Raw genomic sequence first — 17,360 nt, forward strand, 5'->3', positions numbered from 1 at the left:
AGTCAATAATATAACACGTATTCAAACTACCACTGACACTAACATTCACAGATATGGATCATTTTGGAGTGTTTAAATTAACCCAGTATGTGTATTTTGGGAATGTCAGAAGAAACGGCTGTTTTTCTGCTATGTGAAATAAAAAAATAAAAAAAATAAAAAAGTGAATAGTCCATCAATAATGTGTAAAAAAATTTGTGGAAGAATTTTGGATGTAGGAAGTCAAAGTTCACTGAGAAAATCCAAAGCAAACAAATGGAGAGTAATGAGAGCATGCAAATTCAGATATTCAAAACTCTGAACTTCTCTGGACTCTGACATGCTTATCACTAGTCCACTGTCATTGCACAGCAAATTCTGAGAAGATAACACTTTGAGGCAGAGCTGTTTCAAAATATTTTAGAAAGAAACAAAATTACACATTTTTTATGTATTTACAATTCAAATTGGTGTGAAATATGGTACAGCTATTCAAAAATATCTCTCACTGGCACTGTATGCCTGCTTTTAACAAAAACACTCTTCTTACTTTTTAAACGGAATTTGCTTTTGAAAATGGGACTCTGTTTTTAATGGAAGGAAATAAATAATGGGGAGAAAGAAAGGAAAATGTCACTTGCATTTAGCGTCGGGATGAATTGTGCATATTTGACTTTTAAAAGTTATTTCTTGATTGAGTTCACGCAAAATCTGTGTCCGCCGAGGTCCCTCTGTTGTCAATGTCATGTATCACTTCTTTCGATGATTGTGAAAACAATGGGAGAAAGTGAAAATAACAAACAAGAGTCCAATAAAATTCATGTGCGTGCCACTGTGCTTTCCATGAAATGACGTCAAAGTTGCTGTTGCTGGCCAGGCAAATGGAGTCTTTCTTGTCCATGACAACAATTTTTAGTATTTCAGTTCATTTTTTCCTCTTGGCATTCATCCTTCTCATCTCCTCTTGCTCTTTTTTTTCCTCCTCCAAATCCTCTTGAACAGCCAATTTCAGACTACGATAGGCAAGGGAAAAAAAAAAAAAAAAGTTAGTAAAGGGGCACAAAATATCTGGTGAGAAATGTACAATTAAGTTACCTCCTGGCTTCTTCTTTCTGCAGATCTCGCCAGCTGCTCTCCATAAATTTGAGTGCATAATCACTTTCATTTTTGTATCTGTATATGGGATAATAAAATAAATAAATAAATTGCACAATCATTGACTTGATAGAAAAAGACAGATGCATGTACGCTTACTTGTTTCGGTCATAACCAAAGATTTCCTTAATGTGTTTGGAAACTTCTGCCTGCTCATCACCGCCATCATCGATGAAGTCATCCATTTCGGAATCATAGTCCTCTTCCTCCTCATATTTTCTTTTGTATGCAATAGTGATGGGTGGGAGTGTTGTACCTACATATTAAAAGAAAAAGTATGGATGCTATAACAAAGCAGTATTCACTTGCTCTAACTAGAAATGCAAAATCGTGGACAACAAAGTACTGCATCCAATTGACGATACAATTATTACATGGTTTAATTTCAATTCCTTCCACAATTCAAAGCTCACCCCTTTCTTACATGTAGAGACAGAACGATCAATCGATTAAAACTAAATACCCAATATAAACCCCCTTCCATAATTGAAATGTCATTACTATGATATAAAATATTAAACCATGGGAGTAGTTGTATTGCATCGTATTATTAGATTGTACCTGGTGGTCTGTTCATAGGTCTGGGTGGACCTCCTGGTCTTGGGGCCATGCCAGGTCTTTGTGGCATCCCTGGCCGAGGAGGAACTCCAGGTCTGGCTCCGCTGACGTTTTTGGATGAGATGGTCTCAGACACCACAGTACACTTGGGTCTCCCGGGTCCTGAGCCAGAGTTGCCTGAGGGTGGCCTGTTGACAAGGGGTCCTCCGCTAGGAGCTCGACCCGCCCCGATTCCTGGCCCTCCGACAGAGGTTCGACCCTGTCCGAAACCCGGTGGCCGGCCTCCCCTACCTGCGGGGTGACCTTGTAAGCCACTAGCACAAGCCTTTGGCTGCAGTGTTCCCCCTGGCCTTGACTGAAGTTGGTTCCCTTCTTTAGGGCGCCCACTGGAGGAGGGTCTGACCATCGAATGGCCACTTGATTTCTCTGCAGGATTGCTTGCAAATCTTGGTGGTTCTCCCTTTCCTAAAAGTGGGCGCTCCTGCTTTACTGAGCTACCTTGTGTAGGTCTGTTTTTTGGTGGGTTACTATTTGAAGGCTTGAGATCTCTGCCAGACAGAGCATGAGGCTTGGACGGAGGCATGCCTGAAGGTCGTCCTTGAACAGATAAAGTGCTGTTCTTTTTTATTCGAAGGTCACTTGAAATGACAGATGCATGACTAGAAGAGGGCTTAGGCCCCCCCTGTTTGGCTGAAACCTGACAGGAAGTAGCTTTTGAAGGATTTTGAGTTTTGGGTCTGTCTCTTTCTCTCTCACCAGCGCTGACCTTTGAAGGTGTTGCGACAGATTTTTTCGTTATCCCATTGGACTGATCTGGCTTTTCCGATAAACTCTTTTGTGGTTTACAATTTTTTGGCTCTTTATCAGGCGCATTTTTTCGTAGAGAACTAGACTGAGGCTTGTGTTCTCTATCTGTCCTCAAGTCTTTGCTGCGGCTCTTGGCTCTGCGCTCCATCTCTAGCTCCTTTAACTCTTCAGCTGTGCGCAGCCTTTCTTCCTTCACTACCTTTCCCTTTACCTTTACCTCCACCGGCTCATGCTGCTTCTTCTCTGCCAATTTCAGCAAGTCTGCAAAGTTCATGCGGGGTGGAGCAGACTTGGGAGCACCACTAGATTTTTTAGGGGAGGCTCTACTGCTTCTGCCAAAACCTGAATCTTTGCCGGGTCTTAGAGCTTCAGAATCTTGATCGGGCTCGGAATCGGTCTGCTCATACTCATAATTATCTTCATCATCCTCTGGGTCAACACAATAATTTCTAAATTTTCCTTCACTGTCTTTTTGTTCCCCCTCCATTTCCTGCTTTGACCTCTTCTTTGGAACATCCACCAGTGGAATGCCATTGTAACCCCTGAAATTATCTTTTGTCCTAGAAGCCATGGCTCTCGCTTTACGATCAGACTTCAGCTCAACCCTTTTTGCGAGAAGATCCTCCTTCTGTTTCTTCATTTCATTCTCTGAAAAACAGAGGCTGAGTAAAAATATCATTGTGTAAACACTGTACCTATGCAAAACAATTTCCCTTTCTTACCTTTCACTCTGGCCTCACGTTGTCGCTTGCTCAGGAGTGCCTGCACAGCAGCAGGATTGACCCCTTTTGACTTTGGATCCTTTTTAGGGGGACCAGCTTGTAAACTATACCTTTTCTATTGAAAAGAGGATGACAAAAAATGCAGATAAGATGAGAATCGTCTTTAGTCAACGTATGATCCGAAAAGACAAAGCACATTTTCATCCCTGAGATGGCTGAAGTCAAATGAAAGTTAGCAATGTGAACTACGACATATAAAAAAACACATCAGTCTATCTGTAGTTTAAAGAGTGTCTTATTGTAAGCTTATTGTTGTGTCTTAAGTAAGCATGGACTGGCTGCGGTGTATACTAATACTTATATGCCAATGAGTGATAACGTGGTGAACTATGAGCACGTGAAAAAAATGTGTACGTGTACTTAACTTGAACTGAATTTATTCAATTTCACTTTTGCTCCTGAGACAACCGGGAATGCAATTTTAATTGCTGCATTCAGAGCAACAAGGTGGAAGACAGTAGCAAGTTTCAAAAGATGCTTCATTGGGAAACTCGGTGACACCCACGATGAGGTGGCATTTGTGTGCCCATGCGTTCGGACTCGAATCACCCTTTTTTTTCTCTAAATAAAAGGTAAGATATTTGCTCATTTCACTTACCTGCGTCATGCCGACGCCCTTGTTTTGGGTGGCGATTGACAGAACGTTGTCAAAGTCCATCATTTTGGGAACATATAGTGTCAGCTGTCTTTTTCAAGGAGCAAAACTCCAGCAATGAGACAGATTTTACCGTTCTTCTACAGCTCACACAAGTGTAACACTGGATTTGGCGTTGCGCTTAAACACCAGTATGTCTTATTAGAAAGTTATTAGCAAAACGAGTAAAAATGTTTGATAGTTGTGGGGCAAACAGTGAGGTGCAAAACTAATTTACGTCCTTGCCTAGGCTAACATTGAGTAGGAGTTAGCTAACCCTATGTCAGGGCTAAACAAGAAGCCTTGGATTTGAACGCAACGTACGTTTGACTACTAGAAGCACTTTAGTCAAATTCAATCATAATGAAATACAAAATAAATAGTTGAACGCAATAAGCGACTGGTGTTTGGTCGACGCTCGCAACGGGAAACACCGATGTGTCAATGGACTCAGAGGGAGTTCTGCGGAAATGAGGTCGTTCAGTGTTACGCACTTCCGTGTTAGAAAGAGCCATCAGGATCCAGACGCTAAAAAAAGAAAAGTCGATTTTTTTTAACATGAATTCTACATATAGCAGGGTGTAAATTAAGTTACAGTAAAGTTTTATTTTCCCATTCACCGCCACTTTGCACTTTCTTTCCCATTGCCCCGATATGGCTTCACCACGTGAGGGCGCTATCATTAAGCATACGTCATACTTGGAATTCTCCAGAACTGGGTTTCTTTTACTTCACACATTCGTTATAGGCACAAAGTAAAATAAATCAATCTCCAAATCTTGTCATGTTATCAAACCACAGCCATGGTCAGAAATATGAAGCATATTAAATGGATAGGTTATTATGTGTTAGAAATTGGTGAGCTTCTTAGCATCTTCATTTTATACAATACACTTATAATTCATTCTATTTGTTACAGCTCTCTTGCAGTATGTGAAATGATTTCATGACATACTGTTTTATATGCTATAGAAAATGAATAGGTTGAATGGATGTTGTTACTAGATCAAAGATGTCTCCTCCCAGCGGAATTATTATGATATTTGCATTAAAACAGCCTTACCGTCCTGTAGTTGAAAGCATTTTAAAGGTATTTTATTTGATATTATGTGTACTACGTTATGTGTACTACGTGTACTACAGTATGCCTTAGCTCTAACAATTTTCATGCAACGTCCTTTTGAAATAATAATAAAAATATAATGTTTAATTGAGGAAAAACTCTTATAATCGAGATTGTTCGAATATACGACTAGCAGACTCCAATAAAGCTAAGTATCATGCAACAATCATAAATGTGATTCAAGTTTTTTTCATGTGGATCAGCGGATAAATGGAAAACCGTGCTGTCAAGTGTGTAGCGTGACTGCTCCCTTAATAACAAGAAAACTGAGATTTCATTTTTACTGACGCGAATTCATTAAATGGGCCACCTTGATCTCGATGTAAAGTTCTCCGTCAAACATAAATAATAGGCCATCTGCTCCCAGATGTAAACATAAGTCTGACCCTCCTATCTGGGCGTCACTCACTCGTCCCGCCTACTAACAGTCCAATGTCTGTTCCTATTGGTCAAGAGAGACGCGCCGCTCACCGCCTACATAACGTCTGCCCGCCCACCGGAGAGAGGACAAAAACAATCGGCATCTCTCTCGCTAAAGAACATAAACAAAAGGACATAACCTAAATTTACCTACACAACGTCTCTACTAACGTCCTTGACATGGTTTCTCCAGTAAGTGTGGTGAGTATCAACGTTAAAGTAGCTTTAACATAACGATCGGTACAAATTGTGATTGCTGGTTTGATTATGTTCCCGTAACAAACCGAAGCTTGTATGTGGAGTCACCAGTAAAACATAGGTATTTTGTTGCGCTGTTACTCGGCATGCCACGATATGTCACGCATGGACTGAGGCTACAACGTGATCGCTTTCGGGGACAACATCATGAACAGTTTGTCGTTACAATCATGTTCTTCCAGCACATTTGTTATGTTTGTTAGTCTAGTCGTTTCCCAAGTGTATACGAAGACGGAAGATCGGTGGTGTTTCGAACACAAGTTCCAACAGCAAGTGTCCAATCCAGACATTTCTAAAGGGAAAAAAAATCACGTGACGACCCTTTGTTTTTGTGTATGACTGTTTGTGGTTTTATTCTTGTCCTTCTAATGGACATGCGCCATACATACTTTCAGATGTAATGCAGCAACTCGTTGTATAGTGTAGCCTACATATTGCTCAAAGTGTCAACGATGGAACATTTGAACAAAACAGTTGTGTCAGCAATCTGTATCATTCAACTTGCACCAACATCGTCTTACCTAACAACTGAGCAACTATGAAAAGGTTTTGTTCCTTTGCAGTGGCCATGAAGGATGGCTCGGTCCCTTCCTTGTAAACCCATAAACCCTCATGTGAAGCCTGTGATTACTGTGGAGGCAGCCTGTGTGAAGGAATGCAAGCCAGGCAGACCTGTTCCCACAGTGATGCTGCCCAAGCAGTGTGAATTTATTAAATTAGTTTAGACCCGGCCATGGCCCCCTGGATTACAATGAGACGGAAAATAGAGGCTGTCTGAAATAGAGGCCCCGGCTCAAGTTCATCTAAGGACAAAGTTTTATGTCAAGACAACAGAAAGGTACCGGCAATCAGTTCCCACTACGTTTTATATTTACAAAAGCACCATTCTTTATCGATGTTAAACAGTATATACGACAGTGGTTGCGGAACTGGTGGGCCATGTATTCTGTTGCTTGTCCTTCAGTGGGGATTTGTCCAACTTAATCCACCTCTTAATACCACCACTATCGGTTTGCAATTATAGAAACCATCATTGCTATACAAAGCACACAGTCACACTCTACCTCAGAGCAGTTTATAATTCAGATTTGTCTAATAACATGACCAAAACATCCATCCGTCCATCTGTACTTTCATTCATCTATTCATCCATCCATTCATCCATCTATTTCCTGAACCACTTATCCTTTATCATGCTTAAATGAACTACATTATACTCATCAAAAATGTGTTTGTGATGAAATATCAATTTGTGCAGCTCATCACTAACAAGCTTTGCTAGTTTTGCTCTGACCAACCAACCAGAGGATGGAAAACTGCTGATAGCATTGAGAACCAGCTTGTTGCATGAGGATTAATTAGAAATTTGTTTGGGTCAAGAAACAGCCCCCTTGCTAATGTGCTCACGTTACATTAATTTGTGATTTTAATGCACCCAAAAGAAATCTGATTGGGCAATTTAAAAAAAAAAAGTTTCAATTACATACACTTTCCGGAGGCAGTGTAGCCAAGGAATGCCACAAAATGAAGAGAATAAACTTCTGAGATTAAACTAATGCAGTTTCATGCCACAAATATGTTCATTTCCGGTGTAATTGTGGGTCAGTGTTCCTGCTACAGAGACAGGCCACCACCGGCACTGAGTTTAACTGAGTTAAAAGTTCTTGTGAATTGTTTTTTTCTCCTAAAAAACAGCATTCCAAATGCTTTGATTTGTAAGACGGTATTTTTGTCGTTTAATTTTGTGTCAAGACGCAATGTTGTGTGATGTTAAATGGGAATGACTTCATATTATGACTCATGTCTGTCAAAGCTATCCTTATGTTACACATCTCTATTCATCCAGCCTTTTACAGGTGGTTTATGTTTCTCTCTATCATGTTTCTGACCCTTGAGTAACATGAGTCAGTCTGAATAATGGATGTCCTACTCATGGGATGCCATTCAAAGCTTTACTTGGGTTTTATGGTTACGATGAGCTGGCAACTGCACCTTGCTTGCGATGAGACGTGTAATGTGATACATTTTACAAAACTATATTTATGTATACTATATTGTGTCTCGTGTTCCAAGTGATCTCTGTTTATTAATGGATTCAACAAAAATGCATTGTGTTCATGTAAAGCTCTACTGAACTGGTTGCCAGCCAATCGCAGGGCACACAGAGACGATTAACCATCCGCACTCACACCAATTTTGAGTGGTCAATCGGCCTACCGAGCATGTTTTTTGGGATTTGGGAGGAAGCCGGAGTGCCTGGAAAAAACCCACGCGGGCACGGGGAGAACACGCAAACTCCACACAGGGAGGGTCAGAGGTGGAATCAAACCAGCACCCTTCTAATTGTGAGGCGGACATGCTGCCCAGTGCGCCACTGAGCCGCAGTATATAATATTACATTCTTATTGTTGGCGAGCAAGAGACGACACATACATACAAAGCTCAAACCATGATTTACTTTCTGCTGGAGCATGTCCTAGCTCTCTATGAGCGAAAGGCAGACTACACCCTGAACTGGTCGCCAGCCAGTCGCAGGGCACACATCGAAGCGAGCAACCAGTCCCACACACATACACACAGTCACTGAGTGTGAACCGATCCCACGCACGCAAGTCTTGATCTAAACCTGGTGTGTGCATGTTTGGGTGGACCCCCCCCCTCCATGATGCATGGTACCTTATACCCAGGACAGGAAGTCTGGAAAACCTAGTGAAAAAGCCGGATTAAAAAGGCAACGTGAAAGGGGTTATTGTTCCTCAACTCTCCTCCACATCACTTGACCATTGCTGAATCCAATTGCTCCTTCAGCGTATTCATTTGTCATGTATATTCACTTCTTTCTGCCCCACTTATTTGTTTGTGAACTGTGCAGTCAAAGTGCTGCTTTTGCTTTACCACACAATGTTTTAATGCTCAATGGTTTGGCAGAGGGACAGCAAGTCACTGGTTTTGCCACATCCCCTTGTATCAACCGTTTCCTTCCTTTCCTAACTTTTTTTTTTTCTCACGCATCTCATCTTTCTCAACTTTCACACTGAAATCAACAACCTTCAACTGTACGGACCACCCATCGCTTTCTGCCTTTGGATGTTCGATTCTCAGAATCACGGGTGGATGTCGGTTCTCAAGTTCTTAGAAAACAGTTCTGTTTTGTTTTTTGGAAGGGGGGGGGGGGGGATAACAACGTACTTGAGACTCAAATGTTTTTACAGAAACAAGCAGGATTGTTTGCATAGTCGGCAGTATTTAAGGACATGAGCCTCAAGTGTCAAAGTACAGGAAAGAAGAGGGATGAGAAAAACAAGGTGTCAAAAATGAGGAAGAGAAAATGTTATAGGGAATCAGACAATTCCATGGACTTAGATGTTTGCATTTCTTGTTTCAGTCATGTGCATCTAACTGGAGACCACAAAGGAGGATAAGCTTTTTATGTCCTAATTCAAACCACTCTTGCCCATAACAGGAAGTACCTTGAACGACTGCTTGTCTAGACGTTGTTTCCTGTTTTATCTTTATGGGCATTAATAAATAATAGAAACAAAGAAGATGCAAGAGCATCACATTAAGATTCTAATGATGATCTACATATTTAATCTGTTTTCAGGTCAAGAGTGAAGGCCCCAAGCTGGTGCCATTCTTCAAGTCAACCTGTGTTTACTTTGTCCTCTGGCTACCAACCTCAAGTCCATCTTGGTTTAGCGCACTTATCAAATGCCTGCCCATCTTCTGCCTCTGGGTTTTTCTGTTGGCACATGGCTTCAGCTTCTTGGGGGCTCACTCCAGTGCCCGCAAGATCCTAGCCGGCCTCATCTTTTCTGCTCTGGGTGACGCTTTCCTCATCTGGCAGGAGCAAGGCTACTTCGTCCACGGTGAGACTGAAATGTCACGTGCTGAATTACACAAAAGGAAAATAATTTGACTCATTGAAAGCGGTAAAATCCACCAGAAAGTGTTGTGTTAGTTGAATGTCATTTAACCTACGTTTGCCTCATCACCGGAGATTTACTCTAAGAGCCCTATTTTCGCAGTCTAAATGTGCGCATCAGTGGAGTTTTCTTTCATTTTGTCTTTTCATAGATAGGCACAAGTAGAAAGGGGCGTTTTCACCGTTGTGGGAGTGAACATAACCAACCAGCCAAGGGACTCCGCTCATTCCCTTTAAATTCTCCTCTGGCACAAAAATCAATTTGCATCAAATTTCATGCCAAGTGCATGTATGCTATCTGTGAAAATAGAACCCTAAAAGTTACTTTGACAGCATAGGAACATTAATTGTCGCTTTCCTGTCCTAGTAGATACACATATTTTTACCAAGCCATGTTTTTTGCTTGATGTTTCTAATTTTATTGTTGTGAAAGCAAACAGAGCCATGACCTTCAGCACTCTTTCAATGGTGTTGTACCAAAACACTCAACTTTTGTTGATTGGTCAACAGAGAATAGTCACTTCTGTTTGACAACAGGACTGGGAATGAAAGTCGTACATGAAATGCCCATGAACAAGATAAGATGTATAGAAAATGGATGCAATCATAAATTATACCATATATGAAAACAGGATATAATAGTATCTAATTTGCATGTTGTTAAATAAAACTCCCAAATAAAACTCAAAGAAAAATGAAAGTCGTACATGAAATGCCCATGAACAAGATAAGATGTATAGAAAATGGATGCAATCAATATAAATTATACCATATATAAAAACAGGATATAATAGTATATAATTTGCATGTTGTTAAATAAAACTCCCAAATAAAACTCAAAGAAAAATCCAGGTAGCTTGGAGATGACGTAACTATACCACCATTTCACTAAGCCATTTCTAAAACCTATATCACTTGTATAGTAGAGGTTTGTGTGTGTTTTTGAGTTCAATTATAAAAAATATCGCCTCATATCATCGATTCAAAAAGTTTTGGTCCGTTTAAAAACATCTAAGAGCTGACTTGGAGGCTGTTACATGAAGAAGTCATGTGACTTTGGTCATTTCAGCACACTTCAGCAATTTATGCAGTTTTTTTGTGTGTGTGTGTGTGATGTCCCAAATTATAAATGCAGGATGGACAGTCCTATACTTTGCTGGTTGCTTTTGTAGGTTTACATTTAGTCTGATGTTTTAATGACTCCACAGGTCTACTGATGTTTGCCATCACTCACATCCTCTACTCATCTGCCTTTGGAATGAAGCCCATCAACGTGCGAGCAGGCCTTGTGATCACTGCTGTGTCCAGTGTGAGCTACATGCTTCTCTACCCTTACCTGTCGGGCCCGTTTACCTACCTGGTGGCCGTCTACATCGCCCTGATTGGCTTCATGGGCTGGAGGGCCATGGCGGGCCTGCAGTTAGCCAATGACCTGTGGACCTGGACCAAGCTGTCCGCCTGCCTGGGCGCCGTGCTGTTCATGGTGTCCGACCTCACTATTGCCGTCAACAAGTTCTGTTTCCCTGTGCCCCACTCGCGTGCTATCATCATGGCGACCTACTACGCTGCCCAAATGCTGATCGCTCTGTCGGCCGTGGAATGCCAGGATGCAGAGGTCGCGCGGAAGAGAATATGAGCGCCCGCTCTTGTCTCTGTGACAACAAGGTGATAGCTGCTCCCCGAGTGATTGTGGACACATCTCACTACCGCATCACTCAGTCCTTCATCTCCATTGTTGCCATGGCAACTAGACCACCACAGTCTCGTATGGTAGATTCACATAGTATTATCTTCAGCCTCTCCCAACAGCAGCACTTCCCGCCTCTTCTGATCCCTGAAAGGAATGCATCCTGATACCTGATGAACGTGGATACGTGCACGGTACCACAAACCTACCTGACAAAGTATTAGTTTTTGTTTTTGTTTCAGGGGAGCAGGTCATTGGGGACTTTTAAGGAATGTGTTGGTGGTCGAGGAGTCTGGAATTATGTATTTTCTTCAGGTCCTATACCTCACCTATCCTTTAGCAATCGTATATCATCTCCACATTTAAAACTTAACTTGGTCCAGAAATGCAATTCAATATTTGTGATAATTTTGAATTTTTTACTGTCTAACTTTATGTATAATGTTATGTTATATCTGTGTAGGTTTTTATTCAACCGGGTCAAAATCATCCACAAAAGTTGAATCAAAGCTAACTGGATGTCTTAGCCGAAAACCAAGAAGTGCAGTTGACTTTGATTTACCTTCTGTGGTGTAGCTTTAGCTGCCCACTAAAAAAGGATTTCTTACATACTTGCCCATATTTGACTCCACACTTATTCTGTTAAGATTCTGTTCTGTTGTGCTGTTTTTTAAAAAATTTTATTTTTTAAAGGGAAGTAACCAGAAACATGTTCCCAGCACGGATATGTTGCATGTGCCCTGTACCTGTCTTAATTTGATTCATATTGCATTTGTAGATTGAAAATGAAACAGACTAATCCATCCATTTTCATCCATCTCAGGGGACCGCCATTTAGACATTATAACGCCCTCTGATGTCAACTAAAATTGTCGTCAGAACTGCCCTCGGGCTCACATTAGGAATCTCACGTGACCAAACCCAGAAAACCAGTGACCCTTGAAAACCCTTGACAAACAATCAAATGCAAGATTAATCAGAATACTAGTGGGGACACATACAACTTTTGGTGAGACTATTCTTGTGTTTAATTCTCTTTTAAAAGTCAGGCCGGTGTCTATCTACGACCCCCTCCATTCCACTCACAAATAATCATGCTTGTTATTTGCTCTGCTCTTCAACAACCTCAGCAACACAAACCAGTCTTAGTCTTTTAACTCAATCCTCATTATGTGGAGTTAAAGCTCCTCACGGGTAAAGCTGGTTAGTCATTCATTTGTGAATGGTTGTCTTTATCATTAAGGAGTAATGAATGACATGTCTGGCGTGTAGTCCATTTTACGCCAATTTTATTAAAGATTCACTGCAGCTTTTCTTAAAGCGGTATGATATAGGCAATACTGAGCTGCTAATGTTGATGCGTTCCCATTATGAGAGAAAAGTTAGTTGGAATGGCCTGCAATTGTGTCCCGTTGACTGAAATGAAAGTGTTTTCTGAATGAAATATGTATGATGATATACTGTATTTGGGCTCTCAGAAGCCTTATCTTAAACCAAAGCCACCTGTCTTGTCATGCGAGGAAAAAGTTTTGCCCTTATATAGGTAGGACCAGCAAAAAAAACAATGCCACTACCTATTTGCACAAAAACTAAGGCCAAGGAAGATGAATCATCTTTTGAAATTCTGATGATGGTGCGAATTCAGGACTTTATAGTCAAGCAGCATTTTCCTCACATCTTATGTCATTCTCCCTGAACCAGGAAAATGGCCTGGACAACAACAAACTGATGAACTAACAAACCACGTAACTCCAAGCTTTTTTTTTTTTTTAAACAGTTCAGCTTTGGCAGTGGGATGTACTCCTTGTGACATCTCGTTTATCTTGTCACTATCCCACCTTTTATGTTTCACACCATCACCATTTTACGGATAGAATGAAGTGTGGACTGTAGAATATTACAACTTGAAGCTGTAAACACATGCACACACACATGTGCATACATACTGTACATTATATGCATGTTTTTGTGTGTGTGCATTTATTATTAAGTTGTGCGTATTACCGTGAACGTCTATTGTATGCACAGTAGGACCGTCTTAAGGTCAGACATGCTGGGACTCACAGAATGGAGTCATCATCACACCAGTTGGTCATATAGATTCATGTGTTCACTCAATGCAATAGTGCTCCAGTGATGATATTTGCTGCAAAAACACAAAAACGCCGGCCCCCATAAAGACAGACAGCAACCTCACAAGACACTGGGATGTCCAACTTGACATCATGCAGCCCGACAGTGTTGAAAATCGGAAGTTTTATGCAGTGTATTTTGGTGTGAAATCCAAAATTATACATTAGAGGTTTCCCTACTTTTTTTTTATTTTGCATATATTAAGATGAATACCACCAATTGTTTAATAAAAGAAAAATCACCGTTATTCCAAAACATTTTTTATAGTAAAGGGTTATTTTAGTTAGTATGATAGAGAATTGATAGGTACCGTAGCCTACAGAACAAACTGGAATGGGAAAGAATGTGACTAGATCCATCAACTTCATCCACCCTCATATCGGCAAGGAATCTTTACACGCACTGTTGTTGTTTCCATTTCACCATAACGAATCTGCAGGCAGAGCGTAGCGATGACTTTGCTTATTTCACTTTACTGACATCAACAGGAGTGGAAATAAATCAAGACTAAATTTTTGGCTGTTGTTTCGCCAGATAGTTCCTCAATCTGCTTTTGGCCTGTCAGCGTCGTTGTCTGTATAATCGCTTTGTCAGTCAGTTCCATCAGCGTGACCATGTATTTTTAATCTGTCCACACAGCATTGTGGCATTCTTTCTCATCCTATGCATTGGTCTCCTTGTTCTGTCATAAGCTTTAGGTCCAACCATGTCGGAGAAAAAAAAAGATTGAGTCGAGAGGTCTTACTCATCTGTGGGCAATTTATATAAGCAACTCTTTGCCAAATAAAGGCATGAGGATGTTTGCTCTTCTGTCCTCTTGGCTTCAATGTGTAAGACAAGATGAACAGTTGCTTCAGTTATTTTTGTTCAGCAACCCACACTGTACAACACAGGTGTCAAACTCGATGCCCGGGGGCCAGATACGGCCCGCCACATCATTGTATGTGGCCCGCGAAGACAAATTGTGCCTCAAATTTGTGTGTCATTACTAGAATTGCAAATTGGCTTCACTTTTAATAATATCTTTTTAAAAAAATATTTGACCACTTTTTACTGATGTGATTTGAAAACAAGTTATTTGTCAGTTTGTTTTGTAGCTTTTACTGTATTTATGAGGTGCTCACACATTTATTTGGGTTGACAGTCATGGCCGTCCGAAAGAAGCTATGACTACAATGCGGCCCTCGAAAAAAAAGAGTTTTGACACCCCTGTCAGCCATGTATGCCGAAGTTGCTTTTCCGTGATCTGAATCATAAAGCTGCGAGTTGTCATTTCTGTCAAACAGCTGACTTCAACAATTAACCAAAGCAAATCGCTGCATTTTTAGTCAGGCAATGTTCCTCAAGCTGTTCTGTAGTGCTGATACCAAGGTGAGTTTCTCCCTGTCCATCAGAAGCCAATAGCCCTGTTCTCAAGACGACACGAAGAAACCATAAGAGCTATAGGAGGCCTTTTGGTACGGTCCGTGATTCTCATAATGATCGAGAACCATTAGCTGATCTAGAGGTCCATGTTTTCATTTGTACTTTGCCCTTTCTCTCTTGGTTTCTTTATGATGGAAACTTCAGAACATGTGTGTGTGTTAGCTTTTTTATTTTTCATTGTAGGACTGACAGACTACCAACATCCCCATGAGGGTAAACCATGCACGGTCAAACAAAAAATAATGACCCTGGCCATATGTATTTGTTGAATAATTTTTATGGAAAAATTGGCTATTTAAATGAGATATTTTTGATTATTTTTTTGACCAAAGTGTAATAAAGTTGGGCAATTAATGCATATCCAATGTTTAAATAGAGTAGTAATGGCTACTGACAATTTTATTTATTTTAAAATGGACCCTACAGGGTATTTTCTCAAAACTGTTCAATGAAATCGGGCAATTTAAAAAAGAAAAAGAAATGTTCATACTCTTCTTGTGTCATTTCAACAGATCCAAATTCTCTTTCAGTCAAATCTCAGACAGCTCAATGTACAAGCAATGCAATCAATCTCGTCCAAATGTTAAACAGAATATATTATGTGCTGCTATTATGATATAACCCTTGTAGCAATGAAATGGAAAAAAAAAAGAATGTTTTCCTGATTGTTGAAGCACAATAAAGCATGCATAAGTGTGAGGTTTAGTTCGAGGCATTTAATGTTTTGAAAGTGTTTCAAACCCATCGGTGTTTTTTCCCTCCTGAAATCAGTGCAAAGAAGCATGTTTTCACTCCACTTCAGATGGCCATGTATAATTTAAGTTTATTTCATGGAAAAACCTTGTCCCTGCATTTCTATGCTATGATACTGTATATTTTCCCTTATTGTGGTTGATTTTCACTTGTGATTTTTGATTACTTTCAAGACTGTATAGACAAAATATAGTTCCTTTGCTGTAGTGAAACTGCAATGAATGTGAATATCTATTGGAGAAATAAATGCAATTGCAATGCAACTTCAAAAGAACAATGTGTCTCTTAGTGTGTCCTACTGCCTGAATCCAAATGTCAGCTAACTGTTTAGTATGTCAATAGGCCCTCAGCTGCTTTTAGTTTAGATACGGTGGAAGGAAGTGCAAACACAACTCTGTTTTAGGAATAGTTACATTTTGTTGTCTGATTAAGGTAGGAAGTTGCAGAAGGCCACCCAGGCTGCTATGAAGCTCCCTCTTACTCGTTTCCCCTACTTTCATTTGCCTGTTTGTCCCTCACTTTCATGACACACAAACTGGCCTTTTTTTTTTTTTCCACAAATGTGTTTTATTCATTCACTGCCAAGTTTGTGCCATCAAAGAGCTCCATCCTTCTCCTAAAATGAGGCGTCTGAATACTAAACGTTTTTAACAAACGTCAGCCGAAAATAGGAAAAAAATAAATAAATAAATAAATAAATAAATATATATATATATATATATATATATATATATATATATATATATATATATATATATATATATATATATATATATATATATATATATATATATATATATATATATATATACATAATACACAATAGTTTTACAAATATGCCCCAATTCACATTTTCTAATAATCGCTTTTACACTTTTATTTCCCATCACTGGTTAACTTGCTCAAGCTACTTATCGGGGGCGACATTGTGCCTGTGGTCACCATGCTCAAGACAATAGTTCACTTTGTCATGTCGTCTTAAGACGTTTTCTGAGGTGCTTTTCTTTGCACTCAACACATTCAAGTAGGGCCTACTGCATGTACAGGCACGTAAGAAATTCTAGTACAATATAAGAACAGATCACATGAGCCTTTTAGATTTTTCTGCAATGTTGTTGTGTTAAGAATATGGAAGTAAATGAAGTGAAAGGTAGTGGCTTGAACTCAGTGCACTCAAGCGACACAAACTAATCAGAAATGCTACACCGATTGCTTCCCTTTGGAGCAGCAGCCTTCGTTTTCAATTACATTCTGTGAGATTGACTCTTCAGGCTTGCACCCCACTTGCACTTTATTGTGCCGTACGTGAGCAGTGAAGAAAGCGATACATCGCTTCACAGCTCGTCAGTGCGTAATTGATTCCCGCTCGGCAACCTGACACGTGCATCTATTGACACAGCATTTGCGTGAGCCAGCACGATGACGTCTGGAGATCGGTTTCAGCTCTCCTCGGACTCAAAGCAAACTCAAAACACACTCGAGCACCATTTGCGCATACAATGTCACACACCTCGGCTGTCAGGCCGCTGTGACCTAACACAAACAGTCACACGCTGTCAGTGCCAAAACACATTTGACAGTTTCCATTACTTTGCATAAAAAAGACCTTCCACGTCTTTTGATTCATAAAGGCACTCGAATACACTCCTCAGGAAACTTTCTGACGCAATATTTTGTTCTCTAATAAGAGGCTGAACACAATAATTCATGAATCGGAATTA

At 40.2% G+C, this 17,360-nt stretch overlaps 2 protein-coding genes across 2 annotated transcripts; one reads left to right on the top strand and one right to left on the bottom strand.

Annotated features, from left to right (window-relative positions):
- Positions 1–162: 162 nt before the first annotated feature.
- On the bottom strand, positions 163–4,395 carry spty2d1 (SPT2 chromatin protein domain containing 1). Its single transcript, XM_085915179.1, has 6 exons — positions 3,880–4,395; positions 3,222–3,336; positions 1,696–3,147; positions 1,234–1,390; positions 1,075–1,152; positions 163–992 (listed from the first exon to the last, which is right to left on the bottom strand). Exons 1-6 carry the CDS (start codon positions 3,940–3,942, stop codon positions 905–907), a joined length of 1,953 nt encoding a protein of 650 aa, XP_085771305.1. The 5' UTR covers positions 3,943–4,395; the 3' UTR covers positions 163–904.
- A 1,137-nt stretch (positions 4,396–5,532) lies between these two features.
- Positions 5,533–15,905, top strand: tmem86a (transmembrane protein 86A). Its single transcript, XM_085915226.1, has 3 exons — positions 5,533–5,659; positions 9,321–9,585; positions 10,850–15,905. Exons 1-3 carry the CDS (start codon positions 5,639–5,641, stop codon positions 11,275–11,277), a joined length of 714 nt encoding a protein of 237 aa, XP_085771352.1. The 5' UTR covers positions 5,533–5,638; the 3' UTR covers positions 11,278–15,905.
- The last annotated feature ends 1,455 nt before the right edge of the window (positions 15,906–17,360 follow it).

This window comes from Syngnathus leptorhynchus, chromosome 6 (genome assembly GCF_054491065.1).
Source record: "Syngnathus leptorhynchus isolate UIUO chromosome 6, UIUO_Slep, whole genome shotgun sequence".
Lineage (NCBI taxonomy): Eukaryota > Metazoa > Chordata > Actinopteri > Syngnathiformes > Syngnathidae > Syngnathus > Syngnathus leptorhynchus.